The sequence below is a fragment of the Solenopsis invicta genome, chromosome 6 (assembly GCF_016802725.1).
Source record: "Solenopsis invicta isolate M01_SB chromosome 6, UNIL_Sinv_3.0, whole genome shotgun sequence".
Lineage (NCBI taxonomy): Eukaryota > Metazoa > Arthropoda > Insecta > Hymenoptera > Formicidae > Solenopsis > Solenopsis invicta.
The window spans coordinates 880525-905579 of record NC_052669.1 but is presented as its reverse complement, the minus strand read 5'-3'; the positions used below and the strand labels follow the sequence as shown (position 1 = coordinate 905579).

Sequence of the window (25055 nt, the reverse complement as noted above, 5' to 3'; positions counted from 1 at the left end):
GAAGCCACGGTCAGTAGCACTGCCAGTACCATTACCCGTACGGTAGCAAGTAAGAAAATCCAGTTAGAAATCCAGTAAGAAAAAACGTATCGTCTGCGGCAGGCTTTATACCGACTAATAGCTTAAGGCCGCGATACAGCAGTTGTAAGCCTTAAACCGTAAGAAATTGACCAACGATAGATTATTCTCATATTCAACTATGATTGGTCAATTTCTTAAGACTTAAGGCTTACAATATTTAATTGTAGACGAACTTAATGAAAATTGGTGAAAGAGATCGCAAGGGTTGGTTTATAATAGCCGTTACCGTAAGAAATTCACCAAGCATAGTCGATTATTCTTTCATACATCGACTATGATTGGTCAATTTCTTACGGTTACGGCTATTATAAACCAACTTTAAAGCTGAATATTTCAAATGTGATTGGTCTTGAAATAAGATTCAACTTAGCCTGGATCCTCATGCAGACATCGGCGCTTTGGCACTGAGCGTTGATTGGTGGTGAGAGTAAATAGCACTTGCTATTTATTCATTTCACCAATCAGTACTCGGTGTTATGGCTCTGGCAGACCAGCGCGATTCGCGACACGCGACGCGCGATTATCCAATAGGCGTTTACAATTTTTTGAAAAGACGTACGCCTATTGGATAATCGCGCGTCGCGTGTCGCAAATCGCGCTGGTCTGCCAGAGCCATTAGAGCACTGTTGTCTGCATGAGGATCCAGCCTTATGAATAACGACTCATATGAATATAGCGCATGATCGAGAACACAGTCTATATTTACTGTATGCTATGTCGTCGCCCTTCTACCTCATCCTTCGTATTTTATCCTCCCCCCACCTCCTTACCGATCAGCACGGGCTTGCGACTTGCGACGTCGCTCGCAACGGCGGCTGCCGCGCTAGTTTGACATTTTCGTCACGATCGGAGCGAGTGTAGGCAAGCGGTGCGTGATCGCAACGGCGGCGACGGCGACGGCGACGATAGCATCAAGCGGTTTCGGTTTGTTTCGCGCGCGGCGACCACCGGCAACGGTCCCGGGCCCAGCGGCGGCAACGTCGACGATCACCGCGAGTTTCCTTCCCTTACGAGCGACGGTCGTCGCACCATAGGTTCGCCCTCTCATCTGTATGCCTTGCGTACGCCCCCACCGTCGCCGATTTTCCATGAGTAAGTTATTTAGCTCCGAATTCATAGACGTTTTTCCGATTTCAGATCTTAAATCTGTTTTTGTCTTCGCGTATGGTGATGTAGCAGCAAGACAAAGACAGATTTGAGAAACGTCTATGAATTCGGACCTTTATTGATTTCAAAAGGGATACTCTTAATAACTCGCGTCACGACGCATTGACAACGACGGCGATGACAGTGTGAACTCGGGGAGGGTGTATCCGCGATGACGGCGATCCTCCATTCTCCCGATAACTATGACGGAAAGTCCCCAAGAACGGACACCGTTCATGCATCGCGATATGCAGTCTCGCGTAACGACGCGGCGACGGATCGAAATCATACGTGAAATCTTTCGTATGTTTTGCGGTCTATTTCTAGTCTTAGAATAGATATTATCCGAGGTCGCGTGTATAAAATGGCAGGTCGAGGAGCACGGAGCGAAACGGGATCGTGGAAACTGGATTAAATCTTATTCCCGCGGCGATTCGAACATGCGGTCTAATCGCTGTAAGAACAAGCGTAAATCAGGCTTGTGCTGTACATTTCAAGATTACATCTACATAGATTATTTATCGTTCACATTATGTTCACATAAATCTTTGTCTTATAGACAATACGCGAGTAATGTAAATTATTATATACTGGATAACACAATGCAGAAAAAGGTATATATATTTATAAGATTTTTAGTATATCTGACTTTAGTATTGATAATATATATATATATATATATATATATATAATACAAGTAAAAAGAGTGGAATATAATTTTTACTATTTTTGATCAAATCTGAATTTATCATAATCCATTGACTAAACAATAGTTTACATAATGATACATAACATACAGTTTATATAATTTACATTGTATATGTGTAATATAAATTATTTATTTTTATATAAATACCTAATCTTAATATATATATATATATATACATATATCAACATTATTAGTGTTGGAAAACTACACTTTTTTTGAATAAAGTCTATGCCAGTGATAAAAATATTTTTTAGAAGAAATGCCAAAAACTAGTTTTTATTAAAAATAATAAAATATAAATAACAAACAAGATAATATTATCAATTGAAAAAAGCTCTTGCAATTTAAGCTTTTCCAAAAAAAATATGCTTATTAATTAGGAATCAATATCAAATAAATTAATTCTTTGTTATGGGTGTACATTGTATATTTGATATAGTAAATGAGAAACAAATCTATATAGAGCAAAATTTTTAATTTTCTTACTATTATATTTTTTCTCATTAAACTCATTTGAACTTTTTATTAGAAATAAATACAATATAAAAACTAAGAATAATTATAAAAGCAGCATTTATATCTTCAAAATTTTTGTTTAGAAAAAGTATTTCTTTAATTAGAATTAAAAGATTTTACTATAAGATTTTATTATTAATTTCTTATTGATTGTTTTTATTTTTCTTTGAACTATAGTGATTAATGTTTTACTAATTACAGCAAAAGTATGATTTTGCATAAAGATATATAAACATATTACTATTTCTTAAACATATTTTTACTGTTACATGTTTGTTTATACATAGAGAAAAGTCACCAATACTGGCATATTATTTTATTTTCAGATATTTTTTAAACAAAAGCTAAAAATAGAACTTCAAAAACATGAATACAAATTGGAAAGTATCTTTTATTAAATAGTATAGCAGTTTTTATAATACTATTTTGTATTTTGTATTAATATTTTCACAACAAACTCAAAAAGAGTGAGAGTTGGGCCTCAAAACTAGCAGAATAGGCAAAATTTACACACAGCCCTATGGGAAGGGGTTAACTATAAAATAAATGGATAAAAACTAAGTAATAAAATGTGTTTTTATATATTAAACAAAAAAGTTTATAAAATTAAAAAGCTAGAACTTTTCCACTGTTTTTTTTTTTGGCATCTTAGCATGTATATGGATCTACCATGGAAGTACCATTTTATGTTGCATAGTAATTTTATATTCCAAACTGCTACAAAGAAAATATTAAAAAAAAAGTATAAATAAACTATTATCAATAATATACTTGTTATTCAACTATGCAATTTGCAAAAGAAAATTATGCAAATTTTATTTTTGCTTTTTAAGAATTTGTTTTTAGTAGATTTTATATAGAAAAAAACTATGAATGTATGAACTATGGATTTTGTTTCTTTAATTATCTAAACAGATCATATTTTAATGTAGTGTAAATATTTAGTTTCCAAGAAACAAGAGAGTGCCACTTTATAATGGCCATGCCAGTATCAGCAACTTTTCTCTATAGTTTTTGCTTGTTTATTTCATTGGATAAAATCCAGTACAGTTAAAACCAGAATTTATCGTGATTTTTTTCACTCACTGGACTTTTTTGGACAACCTTGACGCATTTGTTTTGGGCATTCTTGACGCTATATTCTTTGTCGTAATTATGCTATTGCACGTTTCTCTCCCGCATCTCTTGGAACGATACGTTAGATGTGCTAAATGTTAATGCTGCCTTTTATCTCATTTGTAGGCATTTCGCTTCTGAGAGATCAATCTTTGAGATACAGATAGTAATAAATTAGAAACTTTTGCAGAGTCAGGGATTTAAAGATGTCAGTGAGTGATAAAATTTTATTTTTATAAACTGATTTGTCGCGCCATCTTTTACTGATCAATTTTCTTGACACCAAGTTTTTTTTGTTGATAACGATGTGTGCGTGCGTGCGTGCGTGCGTGCGTGCGTGTGCGCGCGCGCGCGCGCGCGTGCGTGCGCGTATGTGTGCATGCGTGTGTATCATTAATGGTCATATCTAATTGTAAGTCATTATTTAAGATACTGATGATTGAGATTTGTAACTGACAATTATTTCTTATAAATGACGATCTTGTAATCTAAATGACATTTAATTCTCTTAGCTAATTTTAAAATGAACTTTATTCGATCGTAGCTAGATTTTTATGGTGATATTTCTTGTATAATTTTATATACATGATTATAGTATTTAGGAAAACAGATTATTATTAACATTATTGCCAATGTAGATGCTTATTAATATCATTAATTAATATTTATTCTTGTTCAGCTATGTTTCCAGATTGAAAATTTTTCAGTGCACAGTTTTTGTTGAATTTAAAAATATACATAAAACCACACAAGTTCCAACTGTGACTGAATATGCTTATCTGTAATTAGTTTTTACATATATTCAGGGTGTATCTTAAAAAGTGTCCACTAATTGTATAGCGCATAGACATACGCGGCGTACATCAGTGAGCCTCGCGCTTGGTAGTATACGTGAGTGCATTATGACTTTATTAATTATTATAGAAAAAAATAGTTCAGGACTTTTTGGCTCAGTTTTTTCCAAGGAATAACACTATATAATTAGTGGGCGTTTTTAAGATACGTCCTTCTAAATTTGTCAATAAGTATTTAATTTTTTTAAGCTCATTTGCATCATTATAACTTAATTTTAAATTTGGTTTAATTTACTTTTTATCTTTCTCTAATTGTGAGAACTAGAAAAAAATAGAAAGTAAAATTAAATCGAGTTTAAAGATAAGCTATACATTTATGCAAACGGGCCTTGTATTTTTATATGCGATTGATTTACCTATGTATATGCGTTACAGATGTTGATATTGTCTTCCCGCAACCATTGGTAATGCAAACATCCTTCCTTGATCTGAAGTCTGTAAGATGGTTCTCATCGTCCAGTTCCAATTTTAGCTGAGATTAATACAGAAATGTGAGCAGTGACTGGACATTTGTAAATAGCAGAAATATTTGCTTTTGTATAATTAATAAACAAGTATAAAATGTAGTTGTACTAAGTACACTGACACATTACACCTTTGATTTATGCGGAGTATCTATTCTGCATGATTTTTTTTTGTCTGTTCTCACGGAGAAGTATACTAATTTATGCTGCACAGCGATTTTGTTTTAAATTGTAGGAAAAATCTGAAAGAGAAAAATATAAACAAAACAGTTTTAGAAAATTAGAAGCATGTACAATAATCTAATATTATCAATAATATATTTTATATTGTTTAAACTATGTAATTCGTAAAATAATAAAAGCGTCCAAATTTTATTCTTGCTTTTTAAGAATTTGTTTTTAAATGTCGTATAGAAAAAAGCTATGAATATATAAACTATGGATTTTTATTTTTTTTATTTAAGCAGATTTTGTTTTTATCAGTATTAATACAGTGCAATTTAATTTGTGAAACAAGGTTTTAGAAGGGATATGTCAGTGTTTGTGACTTATCTCTACATTCTCAAATTTAATATTCAAAACTTAGGTGATTTAAGGAACATTAAAAAACGTATATAATAAAATAAATTTATTTTGAAATTTTATTTAAAAAGTCTGTAATCTTATAAAATTTTTGGAAAATCTGAGAATTCTCAGAAAATTTGTTTACAAAATATGAGTGAACATCCTAAACATCTATTACGTTAATATGTATAACTTGATAAATATAATGTTATATTACCTGAAATGTATATAATATAAAAAATATTTAATTTTGATTGCATTTTAGATTCATTTTGTTATACGTGAATGTAGATAATAATACAATATAATAAAATATACAAATTTTGCATGTTATAGAGCGAAACGAATACAGTCCAGCTTGGTGGTAATGCGGGGATGTGGATCTGCTTCGACCCGATAGGAAGCCGAATAGGCTGGGGTACTTCTATCTCGTTTGTTGTACTCCTGTATTGGACCTCCATTACCATTGATGCCAGCCTAACGAATGCAGCCGCGTCCAATGTCCCTCGTAATACCGTCACATCGGAGATACCAGCGTCGGCACATCACGAGAACGACGAATGCAGGAATGTGACCACTGACAATAGAGAGGGTATGTTGAATAATTCACCAAGCGTAACCCGAAAAATAATTTCTTTGAGGGTTGATGATTACTTCACAAATTTTTCAACATTCAAACTTTGAAGCTTTAGTATTAAAATCTTCAAAGATCAAAACTTCGAAACTGCAATGTTTTAATCTTTAGAGCTTCAAAGAATCAAAATTATACAATTATTAATTTAATATAATAGTAATAGTACATTTATAAAATTATATGACAGAATTTGGATTAAAATTTTTAATGCTGTAATTATGTCATTAAATTAAAAAATACAATTTTAATTACTTTTATCGATTTTACGATCTTGTCTAAACTTTTTGTTCTTAAGATTATTATTTTATCTTGAAGAATATTGTTAAGTAAAGTAAACATTTGTATTAATTTATTATTTTTTATTCATTTACTTGTGAATAAATTTATTTTTACTTTTTTAATATTCTTAATTGGATCATGAACTATTATCTTTCTTTATTTGCATGTGCATGTATCTGATTAACATTATCATTAAATTAATATGAAGTGAGTTTTCGAAAGAATTAGTTAATCAGATACATGCACATGCAAATAAAGAAAGATAATAGTTCATGATTCAATTAAGAATATTAAAAAAGTAAAAATAAATTTATTCACAAGTAAATGAATAAAGATATATATATATATATTTTTTTTTCCCAAAGCTTTAAATTTTTGAAATTGTCAAAAGTTACAGTTTTAATTTTTTTCGAGTTGCAATCACTTATTACTTATTTAATCGGTGAAATATATAGCTGTCATATCTGTACAGGTACTGGACTGTCAGTGGTCAGTCATGGATCCGGTTATCCTCATTCGCCGATAGTGCCTCCAACCTTTCTGTACGGAGCTCTTACCTGCCAACCCTATCAAGGAATTTACGTGAATCACATCTACTTTCAACTTGCAAATGCCTTCTTCCTATTGTCACACCTTGCACCAAGCGGCATACATGGTGTACTCTATTTAAGGTGCACTCTACTCGTGGGTTGTGCCTTTCTTGCTTTGTGGGGCTGGACAATAGCTTGCTGGCTGGACGCTGCTCTCTGGAATGCTCTCTTTGTTGCCATCAACTTCGTCCATGTATGCACGCTTCTATACAAGCTCAGGCCTATCAAGTTTACAAGGGAAATCGAAGAGGTAAGCGAAGATCAAGTAGAAGACAATGATGTGAGGGAGTATTGATTATTTATAAAACTGATATAGAAAAAATAGACGTAGACGTATAATTTATTGTAATATGTAGCATTAAATATATTATAGAAATCTCATATTCATTTATCTATTCTTTTGTTTAGAATTTTTATAATTATATATTTGATAAATAGGCGTACCAGAAACTCTTGAAAAGTAGTACAGTTAGATATACAGTTCTATGTAATTTGCTTTTCGTTTTGACTGCAGCATTTGTACCATACACAAAGATTTCTTTTTGCACTCTTATTACAAATATTATATTACGAATGACATTTTATTTAATCCCTATCAAAATCAAGTGATATAAAATTATCTCTCTATTTAGTAGAACCTCTTACATTAGCATTTAATAAAACAGTAGTTAATATATTTTCAGTACAATATAGGTAAAGTTTTATTTGAAATCTTTAATATATATTTATTTTTACATTTAAAATAAAAATATTTCACAGTCATCTTCTTTCACATACACACAGGTATACGTTGCAGTGTTCCAGCCGTTACGAGTGTCTCGTCATCAGTTCAGAAAAGTATTAAATTGTATGAAGACCATTCGTCAGTTGAAGTATCAAGAAGTTTATGCACAAGAAAAAGTGACCAAAGTCGATTCTTTATCGTTGGTTCTGTCGGGAAAGTAAGAATGCATCTCATTTAAGTTTCTGTATATTTATTCATGATTATTTAAGACCTTTATTAATTAAAATTATACTTTTATTCTCATTCACAGACTAGTTGTGTCGCAAAATGGAAGAGCGTTGCATATTGTCTTCCCACATCAATTCCTGGATTCTCCAGAATGGTTTGGTGTCTCGACAGATGAATACTTTCAAGTAAATTCTTATCTATCGTTGATATTCTTTATGTCAACAAATTCTCTTATTAAGCCCGCTACACATGTTTAAGTAAACTTGATTTATTTGAAAGCTACATTTAAAAATTTTCTAATTTTACCTGAAATTTGAATAAAATCTAGGAATTCTCTTACACACACACACACACACACACACACACACACACACACACACACACACAAAACTCTTACAAAATTTAAGTAAATACCCTGATGTTTTTTTATCAGTTTATTTTTTTAGTTTTGATACGGCAACACGAAATATCTGATATCACAAAACATTATATTTGCTTAGGTATCAATAACAGCTATGGAAGAATCAAGGATATTATTGTGGCATAGAGACAAACTAAAATTAAGCATAATTAGCGATCAATTCCTGCAGGCAGTGTTTGATCACATTTTGGGCAGAGATGTAGTTAAAAAATTGATGCAGGTATAGTTTTTTTTTTAAATTACGAAAATATATCAAATGTTTTTTATGCTTACAGATTTATTATTAAATTACAGAATTTTTAGAAAGTTTAATCATATTTATTTCCAGGTGAGTGAAACAATGGCTGCTAGCAGTCATCAGCAGCAGAACGGACAGATAATTGGTCTAGGTGGTATTGGAGCCTTAGAAAATGACGCTGATACAAAGCTTTTTGTTGTAAAAAAGACTGGTGATAGTCAAGGCATCACTGCTCTCATCAGTCGTCAACTTCAAGGTATATATCAATTTTTTTTTAGAATTTCCATTTTTGCTTGGAGAATTTAACTAAAAAATATGTACGATAAGATTGTTTTGCATTTGAACTTCTATTGTTGTTTTAATATATTAGGCCTACCATTTCGTATTAAAAAAAAAAGACTATGTTCACATCTTGTATATTTTTTATAATTTTTTGTGAACAATTTCTTTCTTTAATTAGTAAAATGCACATTTTCTACAGTATTCGGGCATGCGCATGTTTTATACGTAGTTTTTTCACATTTGTAATATTATGTTTTCAACACTCGTAACTATAATTTCATAGTAAATATTATATAATTTTTTTGCTCATTGTATATGTCTTTTCTAGCTTGTAATGTTAAAATTCTTGCTGACGTTTTATATAATAATGGCTATTTACGGCGTGTGCATGCGCATATTATTATTTTATATCTTTATAATATACACCATCATATGTTTCCTTTTAAAGTAATACAGTTTTGATAATGTCTTGTTATTTTGTCAAGAAGTAGTGATAACTTTATGTAATTTTTGTATTTCTACGCACTGTTTTTATGATTTTGCAACAACTTTGAATTTGCTTTGGAAATAGAAGAGAGAATGCCGCTGCTGTACACAAATCAAGAAGTACTGAATAATACCCTTCACCATACGAACCGCCTACGTGTATCACCCTGTACATTTCTCCCACACACTATGTCGTGCAACGTTCAGACTTCGCTGTAATATCCTTGCCTACCGATCGTGCGACAATCTAGCACAAAAATCATATGTGATGTACATGTTATGTTCCTGCAATGGATGCTTATATATTACACAAATGTCGCAGAGTAATTCCGTTAATTGTTCTTCCTGGATATTGTACCAAGAGGTGAGTTTTTCTTTGTTTTCGAAAATTTTTATACACGATAAATTCAAATACATGTAAAGCGACACCTCATAAACCAAATATGTTTAGCACACATGTTTTCAAAAATATGTTTAATCTTGAAAATTAATACTCTTGATAATAACAATTGAAAAAGGAACAATATATATTTTAATATTTATATATTTGTGTGTCATAATTTTTATTTTCATTCATATTTATGACTGATTTAAAAATATTATTAAGACATATATTCATTTGATATGATACTTACGATCAGAAAAACCTGGAAATTTCTTTTTTCAGTTAAAAATTATGGATTTGTATAGAATTATTTTGAAACTTACAGAAATTTTTTTAATTTTATTTTGAAATTTAATTCTCTCTCTCTCTCTCTCTCTCTCTCCCCCCTACACAATTGTATTTTTTATTATTTTTTTCTAGATAATACAAAATGTTGACAATCGATTAGTAGTTAGTATACATATTCATGTACAGTCTGGTATGACTCACTAGTTTAAAAAAATCATTGACAATAGAGGATAATATAATATTCAAAATTGACATTGTGTGTTTAACCATCTTTCGAATTCTATATTTCCGATGAAGTATATCTGTGTATTGCGGACAAATCGTTATATATCAGTTATTTAGTTCATATCATTTCTTTTTAGTATATTTTTCAAATTTTGTATTTAAAACTCAAGTGGCTTTTCTTTGTGATTATATAATTAAAGATCATTAATAACACGTATAATAAAATTAATTTATTCCAAACAAAGACAGCTACATTAAAAGTTTCTTTAATTCAAATTTGGATAATAACTAATTAAAAAATTAAATAATAAAGTTAAAAAGTTAATAACTTTATTTGTTTAATTTTAAATGAGTTTATTTTTAACACCTAGGAGTTATTTTTAACACATAAACTTTAATTTATTAACTTTTTCTAAGTTAAAAATTTTCTAAGTAAAAAAACCTATATTAAAAAAAATAAATTATAAAAGAAAAAATTCTGTAATCTAATATGTATAGAAACTTTTTTATTTTATATAAACTTTATAACTAACACATTAGATGTATTTGATGACCCATATTGTAATTGTTTTATTAGAGTAATTTTGAAAAATTATTACATTTTAATTTAATCTTAACTTTGAATTGAGTTGCTTTATGTTCATGCAACTTTTAACGCAACTAATAAAAATTAATTTTATAAGTTTTTAACTTAATTTAATTAAAAAATTATTAAGACAACCTTGCTTTAAGCTTATCTGGAATTTTAATTAAAATTCCTGAAAAATTCGAGAATTTTTTTACAAAATTTAAGTAAGCATTCTATTATATCTGTACTATCATTATAACTTTCATATAAATGACAAAGTACAATTAGGATGATACACGTATATTTTAAACATATTTATTTTGAAATTTGTTTATCTGTGTATGGTTAAGTTATTTAAAAAATTGTTCTCGACTTACAGCAGCAGGAGATCCGAATGCTTGGAGATTGGGAAGAATCGAAGAGACTGATCACGAAACACCCGTTTAATGGAATGATTGTTAAATCGATGTCATCCTCGACAGTCAATATAACGTAACACCGGTGTTTTTACATAACGTAATTACAGCAAGCTGATATTCATTGACTAAATAATGTGCATATTGAAACTGTGCGTAGAAAAAAATTGAACATTCTCTTGCCAATTAATAATTTTCCCAGTGGCTAGTCAACCATATGCGATAATAAACGAAAATTCCATCGTTTTGTAGCGTATGATGAATTCCATTCTAGTTTATAAAGAGCAATTAATCGATAAGTTTATGCTTCCAGTGTATTTGTTGGGTATGCTTGATCATTGAATTTATAAGAGTGGTTATTTATAATTTATTCCGATAAATTATCTCAGTATGTTTTATGATGGATGTATAGTGGATTAAGACTCTTTACAAGTGTGCAAGCGTAATGAAATGAGGGTGACATACTCACAGCGGCGTAACTTCTGTTAATGTGAGATCTGTGATGTCGCGGTGGGACTTGCTAGAAGTCACGGGAGAGGCCTAAAGGAACTGATTCTTTCCCATACCCAGAAATAGTGCCTTTTTACTTACACTTCCTTTCTTAATGTTTCCATGGAGAAAAATATGTATAATATATTACTATATGCGCCATATGACTTATATATTTATCCAATGTATCTAGTAGAGTTCTCCAAATGTCGCTGTATTATATGTTTGAAGATTCATGTTGTGATATTGTTAAGCAACTGATGTTCACGAGTCGAAAAGGCACAAGAAGTTACGCCATTATATTAACGCAATGAACGTTACAAAGTACGATATAAAGGATATTGTTGCAAGATTTATATCGCTATGTCGCTGCTAGAGTCACCGAATCGCGTATATAACTTTCGATACTTAATATAAAAAAATTATTACAAATTGCTACAAGATAATATCGTAATTACAATCACAATGCATTAATAAAACTGACATCATATTGATTATTTCATTATTATTTGTTTACAATAATTGTATGATGATTGTTTTATATAATTGGAAAGGCGAAAGTTAATACTTTAAGATGTATATTATGTAAAACAAATCGAAAAAATTGTATAAAAAATATTAATAACATATAATCAAGAAAAATGACAGTAATCACGACTACGAGGCATCGAAAAATCTCGTTTTTAATGATTAAAGTATTAAAATATTTCAGTAATCGATTAAATAATCAACTTTGGAAACAATTTTGTTTAATCTCTAGAAATATTGAAAATTAGAAAATTGTTTAAAGAAAGCATCTATATTAAGCCCACTTAAAGTTGTAATACATACTTTAAGAAGACTTTTTATATGTAAAGTCATAGTTCTGAATAACACACGTACATATTCTATTTCAAATATTACTGACATTTATCACACGATGTAACAATTATTCTCTATTATGACACACACAGACACACACACACACACACACGTATACTGCATATCCGTAACGATATTTTGAACTGAAGATATCATTTTATGTAGCGAAGTACCGAAGATTATAGGAATGCCTTTTTGATATGTATAAACGTAAAATGCAGGACCATCAGAATTAGTATTTTTTGCATACGATACATGTAAAAATAGACGAATTTATTACTTTTTATGTGAATGTGAATTGTGTTATTGAATCTTTGTTGTTTATTATCTCTTATTGTTGTTATGATTATTTTTGTACGTGAAATTGTTTTTAGTACATAGTTAGGGATAAGCGAAGAATGGCTGATGAGAGCTTGAAAAATTTTAAAATCATATTGGATACAATAAGAATGCGTATAAAATGGCAGCGCGAATAAAGAAAGTTAGTTTTAAACATAAAAGTGATTTTACTACGGTTCTGTATCCTTTCTCTTTTTCTCTGTCGACGTACACGAAATATACAATGCAGCATATAAGAATAATCGAAGATGCGTAATAATTTTAGCCAGAATATTTATTGGAATGAAGCCGTTATATGATGATGACAAAACACCAAAGAAATACGCGTCATTTATTTCTTAAACTAAATTTTCTCTGTGTCCTTGCAAATTCTCACAGAACTTAAATCTAATGTTTCTGCAATTTTTCTGCAAGAAAAATGTTATTTTATTTAAATTTATTTTTGTGACTGTAAATTTAAAAAGGGAACATTTTTCTCTTAACGAAAACGCATGTACTTATTTTGCCGCACGAGGGAAAAAATGCAGGTAATTGGACCAATAAGTTTATAAAAATATTGTCAATGGAAATCTATCATTCCGATATTTTTTATTATTTCGATGTTACAATAAAATGGAAGTTGTTAATAAGTTTCTACGCATTAAAAAGAATACGAAATAAAAATTAGAGAATTATTTGATAAGTTGGTCAACAATATTTGTATATCAATTTCAAATTTTTAAAATTATATTATGAAGCTTCGGAAAATTCTTTGAATTTTATATATGTTAGTATCTTCTTAATTATTAATGACGCATATATTCACATATATACATATGTAAATCATACATTTATATTATATATACATTTTTTGCTTACCAATTGGTAAAAAAAATTTTATAAAATTTATTAATCACTTAATGTTTCATTAAATTTAATAAAATTTTTCAATAAAAATTAATAACATTTCAACGAAAAATTATTAAAACTATTTAATAAAAAGGAAATTTTAAAAATTATAATAAATTTTTGATGAAATTGCATCGAAAAATCGCAGATATACCTTAATGACAAATTAACATTTTATTGAAATTTATAATGAATTTTTATGAAATTGCAATAAAATGTGCAGATACTTTAAATTAACATTTTATTAAAATAAATTTTTGATTAAATTGCAACAAAAATTGTAGAAATTCTGTAACAAAATGTTCCAAAATAAACAGTTTTATCAAAATTTTAAGACTTGGACCCCGAATCCACAAATTATCGAATATACTATTTAGCTATAATTCCAGCAGACGACAATAAATTCAAACGAATTGAAAATTGTAATTTATTTTTATTTATCCGAGTTTGCGCTTTGCAGTCTCGGAATATAAATGGATTCAAATAGGTTGAAATACGAAATATGCTGTTCATCATTTTGAATTTGGATGGATTTGTTTTCATTATATATATTAGTTTTTAGATTCAAAGGAATTGAGATACAAAATAAATTATTCATCATATGCATGAATCCGGATGCATTTATACCTATATTACATTTTTTTTTCAAATAGATTCTAAAAATCTGAAGTACGAGAATTCGAAAATATCAAAATAAATTCATTTCTATCCATTTCAATTGCTGGAATTATATGATAGTGCGTGTAATCATCCTTAAAATCTTTTAGGATATTCAAGTATTCTCTGTATATTACATATTATTGACATAACAAATTATCAAATACTTTTTATTTATCTATATTATTATCATGAAAAATGCAGAAAAATTATGTATATCGTATTTCGCGCGTTTATATATGTTTGCTGAGTTTTGGAACGCGAATACGTGATCACGTGACGATGGTGTATTGCGCATTCGTTCCGCCGGTTCCGCGTCTCATCGTCCCGCCTGTCCCGGTCGTCCGTCCGTCTGTGTCGTCGTTCGTCGTGATTTCCATGATTTCCATTACCGGTCACTGAGGTTCACCTTGTTGAGATCCACATGGTCGTGAGCATTGTAAGCAATTTTCGTCAGGAGTGCGCAGTGAAGCCGCATTGCAGCGGAGCGCAGGGCAACGACATTTAGAATATGAACAATTGGAATAATTGATATTCAAGGCAAAGAAGCGACAAGATATATTTTCCTTCAAAAAACTTTCGAAAAAGCTTTATAAGGTTCTAGAAAAAAAGGCGGTAAGAAGGGTAAAGCGCAACACTACCTGAGAACGATATATAATCGTTAAGGAAAAGAAGAGGGAACGAGAAAAACCTGATTAACAATGAGTAGTACGGTGAGTAGTCACAATATTCATTTTGGTCGCGACATGCGCCACTGTTTGCGGTTAGCTTTTCCACGTGGACGTATCCGCGCCAAAGTTGCTAAATTGCGGTATTCCCTCTAAATGTGGCTTTTGTTGTTATCACAGAGAATAAAAAGTTTAGGAGAATTGTTAGGCTCTTCGCACAATAGAGAAATAACATTAAATATTAAAATTGGTATTCTAAAACGTCCTTTTCGAAGAAAATTTTATTTAAAATATATTCCTGTGTGTGTATATATACATATATAATATTGAGTAAATTTGCCTCAAAGAGGATGTTTTTGAATGTAACTTAGGAGTAGTAACTAGAAATTATTTTATTTTAAATCAATGATATAGAATGGACAAACTACAATGAATTGAAAATAAAAGTGACGAAATATTAAAATTGTAATTTATATATTTGTGAACGTGATTGACCATTACTATGTAGATACATTAAATATGAAAAATAACGATATTAAAAATTATGTGAAAAATAAAAATATAAGTGAATATGATAAAGATAATTATTAATTTAATAAGATCATATTTACATTTATGAAAGAGAATAAAGATGCAAATCAAGAAAGAAAGAACAAGTTTTATCGGATAATAATATGTTAATACGTTAAAATTTTTAAATATATGCATACTTAAAGTTAAAACTAAATTTAGTAATGTAAGACTAATAAGACGAGCAAAGATTTGGATGTTTATAAAAATAGTATCTCTTTAATTTAACATGCGACACAAATGTTTTTACTCTATGAAGTCCTCTTCAGTGTGCACGTTATTACATTTATGGAAAGTAAATAGTAATCTAACTTATAAAGTTAGATTATTATCCTGAACTGTGCTCTTGAACAGATTAAATAACAAGTTATATTGTGATAAAATATATCATATCTTATATATTATGCAGGTCCTGCACACAATAGACAACAATATTAAACAATATTAGACATTGGGAATAGGAATTAAAATTTTATAATTAATTTTCTCAATGAATATAAACATAACACAATAAATACAAATAAAAGATAAGACATAAATGTGTCATACAATACAACTTATTATTTGTTTATAGTGTATTGAGAAAACTGATTTTAAAATCTTAATTTCTATTCTTGATATCCAATATTCCTTTATTGTGCACAAGATTTTATGTTTATTCTCTATTCTTAATTTTTAGATCTAATATTTAATATTTATGCTTGTTTCTAATATTTCTTCTATGAGCAAGGCTTTAGATCCTATGAATAGAAGAATATCAGATATTAGGGATAAGAATTAACATTTTTAGGAAGTGTGCAAAAATTTCAGCAAAAAAACAGACCAACTTAAGATAAATTACAAATATTTGTTGATTTTCCAATTCTATTTCAGACAGAGGAAATATCGCCGAAAGCGTATCCACTGGCGGAACCATCCTTGACCATAAAGATACTGAATTTGGTGCAACAAGCACTCAGCTATGGACAGTTGAAAAAGGGGGCGAATGAGGCGACAAAGTCCCTGAATCGCGGCCAATCTGAGTTTATAGTGATGGCAGCGGACACTCAACCGCTGGAGATTCTACTACACTTGCCATTATTATGCGAAGACAAGAACGTACCTTATGTTTTCGTGCGAAGCAAACAGGCTCTTGGACGAGCCTGCGGAGTCTCTAGGCCGGTCGTGGCTTGTTCGGTATTGATTAACAACGGCTCGCAATTAAAACCACAGATTAGAGCCATCCAGCAAGAGATCGAGAGACTTTTAATCTAAATGAAATCTATATATTTGTTACTTTTACATACCACTATTAGTATCACGTGATCTAGTGGGTTGTCGGAAAAGTTATTACGCATTTTTACATTTATATATAATATATGTGTGTATGTGTGTGTAAAAATGCGTAATAACTTTGCCAATAACCTAATAAATCTTTATTGCTGTAAATGATTGGTATAAATGAAACACAGTTTCACCGTGCTATTTATAAAAGAAAAATGGATATTTGACTTAATTTTTTTATGTATAAAATTTTTGTATACAAAACAAATTTTAAGCATTATAATAAAAAGTTCAACAGTACAAATTTTTTGTGTTTTCTGTATACATGTTTCTGACATATTGCAAAAATAAAAACTTTAAAAATAATTTAACAATTGAATTATTTAATTGTACGAACGATATAACCAATTTATCTAATTTTAATTTTGTAAAAGTCAACATTAATATTAATTTTAGAATAAAAGCATAATTGTTATGTGTTCAAGTATTCGTTTTTGGCCGAAAATGTGTAGAAGTCAGATTGTGTTAAAATTTTTAGTCACAATTTATAGAAATGAAAAGTCAATAAAGCAATTTCCAGCCATAGAGAGATCGTGGTAAAAAAACTGTAATATGAATCCAAAATTAAATTAAAACTTAAAAGATTTTCTTTCTGTTCATTTATAAAACTTTAAATCAAAACTTACGTCAATGTGTTAAAAAGGAATCGAGACTTAATAAGAGATGCGTGTCCATTGGATCGACTCTGTTATTACTTTTATGACATACAGCGAACGTCTGACAAAACTAATAATAAGCTTATTAATAACTTTTTCTAACTAGATTTACAAAATACATATTTGATGCTCCATATCATAATTGTTACACTGTGTGTGTGTGTGTGTGCGTGTGTGCGCGCACGTACGTGTGCGTGTGTGTTTTATATATTGTATATATGTATATATAGTTTTAAAACTAGTGAAGATTAAAAATTAACTTATTTGAAATTAATGAAATTTAACAATTAAATTTTAACTTTAATATTTCTGACATTTTGTAGTTTTTTTAGGGGGGGGGGGGAGAAATTAAATTTTAACTTTAGTATAACTGCAATTTTTTACAGTTTTTTCGGGGAGGGAAGGGTTCTAATATTTAAATGCTAGTTAGCATCATGTATTATTAAATTGATTTCAATTTAATAAACGTGATATTACTAATTCTTATTCAACTTGAGCTGTGTTGTGATTGAAAAAGTAATCCGGCGCACAGTTTGATGAATTTGAAGAAGTATATAAAATCACGATTAAATATAAACACTAAGATCTAGCTACGTTGAAGATGTTTTTGTTTAATTTGTGCTGTCACATTATCGGTCGAAAATTTCTCTATTTTAATATTTAACTTTTCACTTTTTAATTTATTATTTAATCTTGATTGTTACTTTTTTTGCATAGTCTGAAGAATGTAACTGTACCGCTGACCTCACCGCAACGGAAAAATTATGTAAAGAATTACTAATATTGATTCGACAAATGTATCATGCTGAGAGAAATATGCTGTTCATTGGACTGACGGATGTGATAAGCTCAATGGAACAAAACTTGGTAGAATTTATTGTGCTTGCCGAAAATGCAACACATTTGATGACACCGTTAGACTTTCTGACACCTTTGACAAAATTAGCAGAGACAAAAAACATTTTATACGTCTATGTATGTAATAAGGAACAACTCGGCCGAGCGTGTTGTTTATCCGGTATAAGCGCTGTTGCGATTAAAACTGGACCTTCTTATTTCTCAGAAAAAATTAAAGATATTCAACATACAATAATTATGTTGTCAAAAAAACAAACAACTTAATAATGTTATTGATTTATTTTTCTTCTAACATAATTGAGATTATAAATATAATATTATAATATTTGTATGAGACTACACATATTGACCATTTGTGGCATGGAATAGCTCTGGAGCTACATCTATCATCCAAGTTTGATTAATCAATAAATCAATTGTTTCACGTTTATAAGCATGTTTGATCTTTCTGGATTGCTAAAGGTTTCCTTTATCTAATAAATCAATTTTTAAAGTCATATTTTAAATAATTTACTATTAATAAATTATATACTGAAAAATTGTTTTTAAAAATTAAATTCATTTGCATAACATTAGTTGTACCCTATGCTTCAAATTAAATCATTACTTAAAGATTTTCGAGATCGCTGATTACAAATCCGATATCAAAAATTCAAAATGGCGGATACAATACAGCGACAAGCGTCAACCCGTCAACCACTGGCGCCCATAAAAAAGCACGTTCAGGGCCACTTGCACCAACGCCGATTAATTTAATCGCTGATTAGTCTATCGGAATTGACCAATCGCATTTGTTGTTTTTACTTAACGACAAATACGATTGGTCAATTCCGATAGACTAATCAGCGATTAAGTTAATCGGCGTTGGTGCAAGTGGCCCTCAATGGTGAATATTTTTCACCTTTCCGCCCTAGGGAAAAAGTTACATGATCGATACCCTAATCGTTTTCTAAGCGTATGGCGCATACAGTTGGAATTATTTACGTTACATTCATACTCAAAAGTTAAATTTCTTTCTTGTTTCACTTGTTGATACAGGGTATATTCCGAACGGTGTTGGTTTGACTTATTTTTTTTCTAAAAGTTGGCAGACAACTAAGCGGAGAAGTGTTCCGCACTCATCATTTAACCTATAAAAATCAACACCTCTTCAAGAACAAGTATTTATATTTTCTTCTTTTCTAATAAAATGTATGTAAATATGAATCGAAATAAAGCTATGATACTTGATATAGCTTTTATAAGTTCTAGTTCAAGTGAAAGTGATGAAAATATAGAAATTTTTCTTAACAAAGATAAATATTATAAATATCATTTGATACATAGTTGTGTAGTATTTCATATGTTCAGTTTTTGTAGATTTACTTTTGTTAAATAACTCGGGATATTTTTGTTTTTGTAATAATTTATTACAATATTTACCACTATGAGCTAAATCGTTAATATCTTTTGGCACTAAAAAATTGTAAGTTTCATTATCATCTTGTATCTCTAAAGAATACATTTTTGACATCTTTTTCTGGTTTAACACAGCATCCACGATTTATTACGATGTTGCAAGTTAAATGATGAGTGCGGAACACGGGAACACTCCGTTTAGTTACATGGCTGCCAACTTTTAGACAAAAGAATAAGCCAAACTAATACCGTTCGGAATGAATATACCCATGATGTAAGAAGAAAGGTGAAACAAGTAACCAGATGCGCAGTAGACCATACTCTAGACCAATCAGAACTGGGTCCAAATTTTGAGATTCAATATGGCTACGGCTCCGGTACTGGGACGTATTTATACTTGCATTTATACGTGAATCGGAGATAATCGGTGAATCGAAGAAATTCAAAGCTACTTAAAAAAAGAAGAATGTGAAGGTAAGGTTGAGACTTTGTACATTAATAAAAATTGTGATAATTGTTATTTCAAATTTTGTAAACTTGAATTAGAAGAAATTTGGAAAGTTATAAGAATGAGCTTATGTGTATGGCTAAATTGTTGTATTTCATGTTTATAACAACAGTGTTTATTGCAACAGTGATTTTTGTTAAAGATAATAAATTTCAAGTATTTTTACATTTTTATATTTATTTTTTTTAACAGCATCTACATTTTAAGTATGTGTGACTACATATGATTGTTTCGTATTTAAATTGCGCGGATATATTTGGACCCAAATTTCATTGGCTCATCACATCGAGCCACGCCTCTTACCGCGCATCGAGCCGCCGACGATGCGCGTTGTTTCACCCATTCACCTTGTTTTTTACATCATGAATATACCCACAGTTGTGTTAATACAGAAAGCACAGAAAGTAACGTGATAAATACAAAGAAAAAATATACCATTTGGAGTGTTAAGTAATAATATATCTAGTATCTGTATTTGCATAAATTGTGAAAAAAAATGGTAAAAGCTTGTTGTGTGAAAAATTGCAAATCTTCTTGGTTTCCAGGAATTAACCTATCATTCTTTTGGTATGTGTGTATGCAATTTAATAAATTTATTATTATTATTATTATTATTATTACATTCCCATTTTAGTGTTCCTTTTTCTAACAAAGACCTTTTTAATAAATGGGTAGGGGTTATTCCCAGCAAAGGTCCTATTGGAAAATATTCAGTTATATGTAGTGAACATTTTAAGGATTATGATTTTAAATATTCGAGTGGTAAACGGTTTTTAAAAAAAAATGTTGTGCCTAGTTCTTTCTCACATGATGTATTGAGTGATGTAAGTTAATATAATTCCTTTTATTCATTGAACATGTTTTACGTAAATGTAGAAATACTACAATTCTTAATTCAATATATTTATAATTATAGATTACTTTGAAATCAAATATAACGACTAGTAATTTAACCCAAGATGTATTACATTTAGATCATATATATAGTACATCAATCATACTTAAAGAGGAAACTGTCAACACAATGAATGAATGTGAGGAAGATATAAAATTTAAGGTAAAAATATACTTGGCAAGATACGCGACTGCATCTATCTATTTCCTACTCTTACAAATTTTTCATATTAATTCTTATTAGACTGAATTATTTCTTTTTTTTACTAATTTTTTGTAGGACATTGCTACTCAAACCAAGATTGAGTTAAAACATCAAAACAGAGAACATCAATTGAAAGAAAAAATCAGATGTCTTCAGAATAAATTACGGCGCCGAGAAAAAAGAATTGATCACATGACTGCCTTAGTGAAAGTCCTAAAAAGGAAGCTAAATGCACAGATAAAGTGCTTTAAAAGAATGCACTAAAAAAAGTGCTTTTACGAAAACTTTCTGACTTTCAGTTAAAAGTTTTTAAAAACAAAATGTAAAATACTATTATAGTAAAACTTGAGATCAATATTCAAATAATATGAAAGAATTTGCGTCTATTTTATATTTTTATTCTCTTAAAGTTTATCGATATTTATGAACAGTATTACATTTACCAGAAGAATCTGTACTCTGTAAAATGATCAGAAAATTTTGTGTAAGGTAAGTTTTTCAGATATTGTTTTCATTTTTTTGTATTTAACAGTAAAAGTTCTTATGGAACTCAGGTTATACAAGTTTCCACTTTTATTAAAAAATAAAAAATATTGAATAAAAAAATATACATTAAATATCGTACCATTAAGTAATTCATACATTTTTTGTTAATTTATGCAAATAACTTTATAATTGTTATTGTAAGAATTTCGGATTTAATTTATAATAAATGGAAGATAATTCTAAATAAATCATTATTTTTTTATCAAGAGGCGCGGTCGCGTCTCGCTCCAAATGACACGCAAAGCCTCTTTTACGCGAGTCAGTAACTTCCAAGCATACAGGATTATCAGATTTTAGTAACGGCTGAACCGATCAAGTTCTGAGTAGTCTCAAACGATAGCTTAGATAAAATAGTTGAATAAAAAATAGTTGGATAAAAGTTGAATAAAATTTAATAATAGGCTGCAACTTCCACAATTTTTCGCTTTTTTCGAAAAATTTAAGGATAAATTTTTAAAAATATATACCTTCACAAAATGTAAAAAAAGTCATGTTTTTTTACCTCTGAAACGATAATGTCTCTTCAAAACAGTACAAAGTACACACTAGAAATCACTCTTGACAATAAGGCAATACGTTCAGTTTCCAATTACTGTGCCAATCATTATCATTCTGCTGCGATGTGAACATGTTTCCTTGAAATTTTTCATACAACTGTCGTTGTGTCTCATTATTAGGGAAATCTCGGAACCACATTTTCAATTGTTCAGCCAAATCTTTCTCGTTCGTGAACACCAAACTGTTGTCATTATGCCTCACTAATTCGGATAAGCTAAAAAATCAAGTTGTAATTTATTAATAAGTAGATCTATTTAATAGTTACATTAGATCGTATTAATTATTGGTGTACCAATTAAAATTATATGCGCAAACTGGTAAACGGCAGCCAAACATGTCAACGACTTTCATTGGTAAATCTAATCCACTGGATGAGATGTGAAGGCATACACCTAAATCTGCACTAGCTGTTTTAAAGGTAAAGAATATTTAGAAAAATACATTAAAGTGTTAAATAAGGATTGTAAATCATATTTTTTTAAAATTTAATTTTTAATTATCATAGGACATTTACTCAAATTTTGTAAAAAAATTTCCAAGAATCCTCAGATTTTTCAGGAATTTTATTAAAAATTCCAAATAAAATTACAAAATTTTTAAACAAAGTTTGGAAATTTATTTCCGCTTTTATCTATGCTCTTCAATGTCCCTTAATAAACTATTTAAACTTTGAATATTAAACTTGTGGAAGTATTAAAAGAAATATAAATATTTTCAATTTTTTGTAGGAAACTTCATAATACCTAATATTTTGGGATAATCTTCATTCTCAAGCCATGGTGTCTTTACTTCAACATGTTTCCATTTTTTTAAGTTAATAATAGCCTTATAGAAGTCTTTTAATGGTCCTTTGCCAGTTATTACACAGACCAAATCTGGTAAATTTAACTCGCCATCTTCACACGCATCTTCATACTCTAGAAAAAAATATTATATATGTAATTCTTTTTAGTTGCATACTTGTACAAAATTACATGAATAAAATAGATTTACATAAATGAACCTTGTAATGCACATAACAGGATCGAGAAATCTTCGTCCTCAGTCCAGCTAGTGCTGGATACAATCAAGCCAGATCTTTTAGTACCTTTTGAAGGTATTGATATATTATACTTTTCAACTAACTTACGCAAAAATTCATTTCTCTCTGCTAAAGTTATTGGATGAAATTTATCTGTTGGCCTATCATACAGGACCTTTGCTCTGTAATAAAAAAAGATTGTTGAACAAGCCATATGTTTTTAAAATTTAATAAATGATACTAACCGAATATCCCATCTCTTTTCCAAATCTTCTTTCATTGCTTTGGTGACACAGAAATTATGCTTCGCCCTATAACCAAATGTTGTTTCAATAATTTTTGCCAATATAACTAAAATGTGATTTTCTCCCAGGCTTAATGCCATAATTGAATGAGCATAATTGTGCCAATCAATCATAAATTGTGCTTCTATCAATGCACAATATAGCCAGCATACTGGAATGGTTGGTATAGCAGGTGGATTCTGTGTTATTAGTAAATCAGACATATGTTTACGAAGCAACATCCATGAGAGATCAACAGTTTGCCAAACAACTTTTATCACGTAACAGAGAAGACGTGGTAATCCTAAAAAAAATTCAAGTGTGATTATCGCTCAAAATCTGTAAAAAATATAAAAAAATCATCAGAGTAGAGTAACTGCACTGAACAGTAAACAAATAAAATTTAATAATACATTTTTAAGCAAAAAATATTTTAATCAAATCTATATAAAAATTAGATTTAAAAAAATATTTATTAATATTTTAATATTTGTCTTAATAATTTTCTCAAACATTTATTGGTGATTGTTCGGGGACTAGCAATAATATGTCAGATTCGTACTATCTCGCAATTCGGGAGGCGGTCGCAAGTAGTGGACTCGCACGCGCGCATTCTCGCTGATCTCTCTTATCGGCGGCGAGCCAGGATAACCTATAATATCCACGGTAAAGCCCTCTCGTGCGAACGAAACCGCGTGATACTGCATCCGCGGGCTTCTGCCAATATCACCGAGCACCAACACACAAACATTTTTGCCAGATTTGAATTTTCTCAGGCAGTATTTACGAACGACGAAAAAAACCAGCGGAAAAAGCAATAATATCAACAGTGTCAACATCTCGAATGAAAATGGAACAGATGGTGTTATGGTTTTGCGCGGCAGATCGAACATTTAAAAAGGAGTGGTGTTCAATTGTCCACGTCGCCAATTGGCTAATTTAATTATAAAATTTTCTGATTGGTGATATCATTTATAGGCTGATGCTTGACGCTTGGTGCTTCCATGGCTGCGTTCCGATATACACTGCAAGTACTGAAAATCTATAGTTCACGTTACGTATACTATAGATTTTCAGTACTAGCAGTGAATTTCGGAACGCAGCCCATGTAAAGGCTC

The 25055-nt window shown here is 29.9% G+C and overlaps 4 protein-coding genes across 9 annotated transcripts; 3 read left to right on the top strand and 1 right to left on the bottom strand.

Annotated features, from left to right (window-relative positions):
* Positions 1–734: 734 nt before the first annotated feature.
* Positions 735–13064, top strand: LOC105205969 (blood vessel epicardial substance). 4 transcript variants are annotated; one of them, XR_005575033.1, is made up of 10 exons: positions 735–1173; positions 4798–4934; positions 5787–6042; positions 6836–7203; positions 7737–7894; positions 7988–8090; positions 8406–8546; positions 8655–8820; positions 9418–9696; positions 11178–13064. XR_005575033.1 is itself a non-coding variant. In XM_039450737.1 (9 exons), exons 3-9 carry the CDS (start codon positions 5826–5828, stop codon positions 11243–11245), a joined length of 1221 nt encoding a protein of 406 aa, XP_039306671.1. In that variant the 5' UTR covers positions 739–1173; positions 4798–4913; positions 5787–5825; the 3' UTR covers positions 11246–13064. The 4 variants fall into 4 exon arrangements, 1 of the variants encoding a protein (XP_039306671.1); XR_005575032.1 differs by having other exon boundaries at positions 738–1173; positions 4798–4913; XR_005575034.1 differs by lacking the exon at positions 4798–4934.
* A 1681-nt stretch (positions 13065–14745) lies between these two features.
* Positions 14746–17246, top strand: LOC105205201 (NHP2-like protein 1 homolog). Its single transcript, XM_011174492.3, has 2 exons — positions 14746–15161; positions 16560–17246. Exons 1-2 carry the CDS (start codon positions 15150–15152, stop codon positions 16938–16940), a joined length of 393 nt encoding a protein of 130 aa, XP_011172794.1. The 5' UTR covers positions 14746–15149; the 3' UTR covers positions 16941–17246.
* Positions 17247–20683: 3437 nt separating this feature from the next.
* On the top strand, positions 20684–23630 carry LOC105205200 (THAP domain-containing protein 1). 3 transcript variants are annotated; one of them, XR_005575037.1, is made up of 6 exons: positions 20684–20996; positions 21064–21253; positions 21346–21486; positions 21604–22017; positions 22894–23050; positions 23361–23630. XR_005575037.1 is itself a non-coding variant. In XM_011174491.3 (4 exons), the coding sequence occupies exons 1-4, from the start codon at positions 20926–20928 to the stop codon at positions 21790–21792; spliced, it is 591 nt and encodes a 196-aa protein (XP_011172793.1). In that variant the 5' UTR covers positions 20684–20925; the 3' UTR covers positions 21793–22159. The 3 variants fall into 3 exon arrangements, 1 of the variants encoding a protein (XP_011172793.1); XR_005575036.1 differs by having other exon boundaries at positions 22752–23050; XM_011174491.3 differs by lacking the exons at positions 22894–23050; positions 23361–23630 and having other exon boundaries at positions 21604–22159.
* On the bottom strand, positions 22382–24892 carry LOC105205199 (chitobiosyldiphosphodolichol beta-mannosyltransferase). Its single transcript, XM_011174490.3, has 6 exons — positions 24500–24892; positions 23899–24241; positions 23636–23835; positions 23376–23549; positions 22925–23039; positions 22382–22846 (listed from the first exon to the last, which is right to left on the bottom strand). The coding sequence occupies exons 1-6, from the start codon at positions 24828–24830 to the stop codon at positions 22627–22629; spliced, it is 1383 nt and encodes a 460-aa protein (XP_011172792.2). The 5' UTR covers positions 24831–24892; the 3' UTR covers positions 22382–22626.
* Between the last annotated feature and the right edge of the window lie 163 nt (positions 24893–25055).

Excerpts from the sequence above, each read along its gene's own strand:
- LOC105205969 (XM_039450737.1), top strand. The coding sequence starts at position 5,826 with ATGTGGATCTGCTTCGACCCGATAGGAAGCCGAATAGGCTGGGGTACT. Across the intron at positions 7,895-7,987 it reads TCGTTGGTTCTGTCGGGAAA|ACTAGTTGTGTCGCAAAATG; the intron begins GTAAGAATGCAT and ends TCTCATTCACAG. Across the intron at positions 8,091-8,405 it reads CGACAGATGAATACTTTCAA|GTATCAATAACAGCTATGGA; the intron begins GTAAATTCTTAT and ends ATATTTGCTTAG.
- LOC105205200 (XM_011174491.3), top strand. The coding sequence starts at position 20,926 with ATGGTAAAAGCTTGTTGTGTGAAAAATTGCAAATCTTCTTGGTTTCCA. Across the intron at positions 20,997-21,063 it reads ATTAACCTATCATTCTTTTG|TGTTCCTTTTTCTAACAAAG; the intron begins GTATGTGTGTAT and ends TTCCCATTTTAG. Across the intron at positions 21,487-21,603 it reads AGGAAGATATAAAATTTAAG|GACATTGCTACTCAAACCAA; the intron begins GTAAAAATATAC and ends AATTTTTTGTAG.
- LOC105205199 (XM_011174490.3), bottom strand. The coding sequence starts at position 24,830 with ATGTTCGATCTGCCGCGCAAAACCATAACACCATCTGTTCCATTTTCA. Across the intron at positions 23,836-23,898 it reads GAAAAGAGATGGGATATTCG|AGCAAAGGTCCTGTATGATA; the intron begins GTTAGTATCATT and ends TTTTTATTACAG. Across the intron at positions 22,847-22,924 it reads TGCGCATATAATTTTAATTG|CTTATCCGAATTAGTGAGGC; the intron begins GTACACCAATAA and ends TTGATTTTTTAG.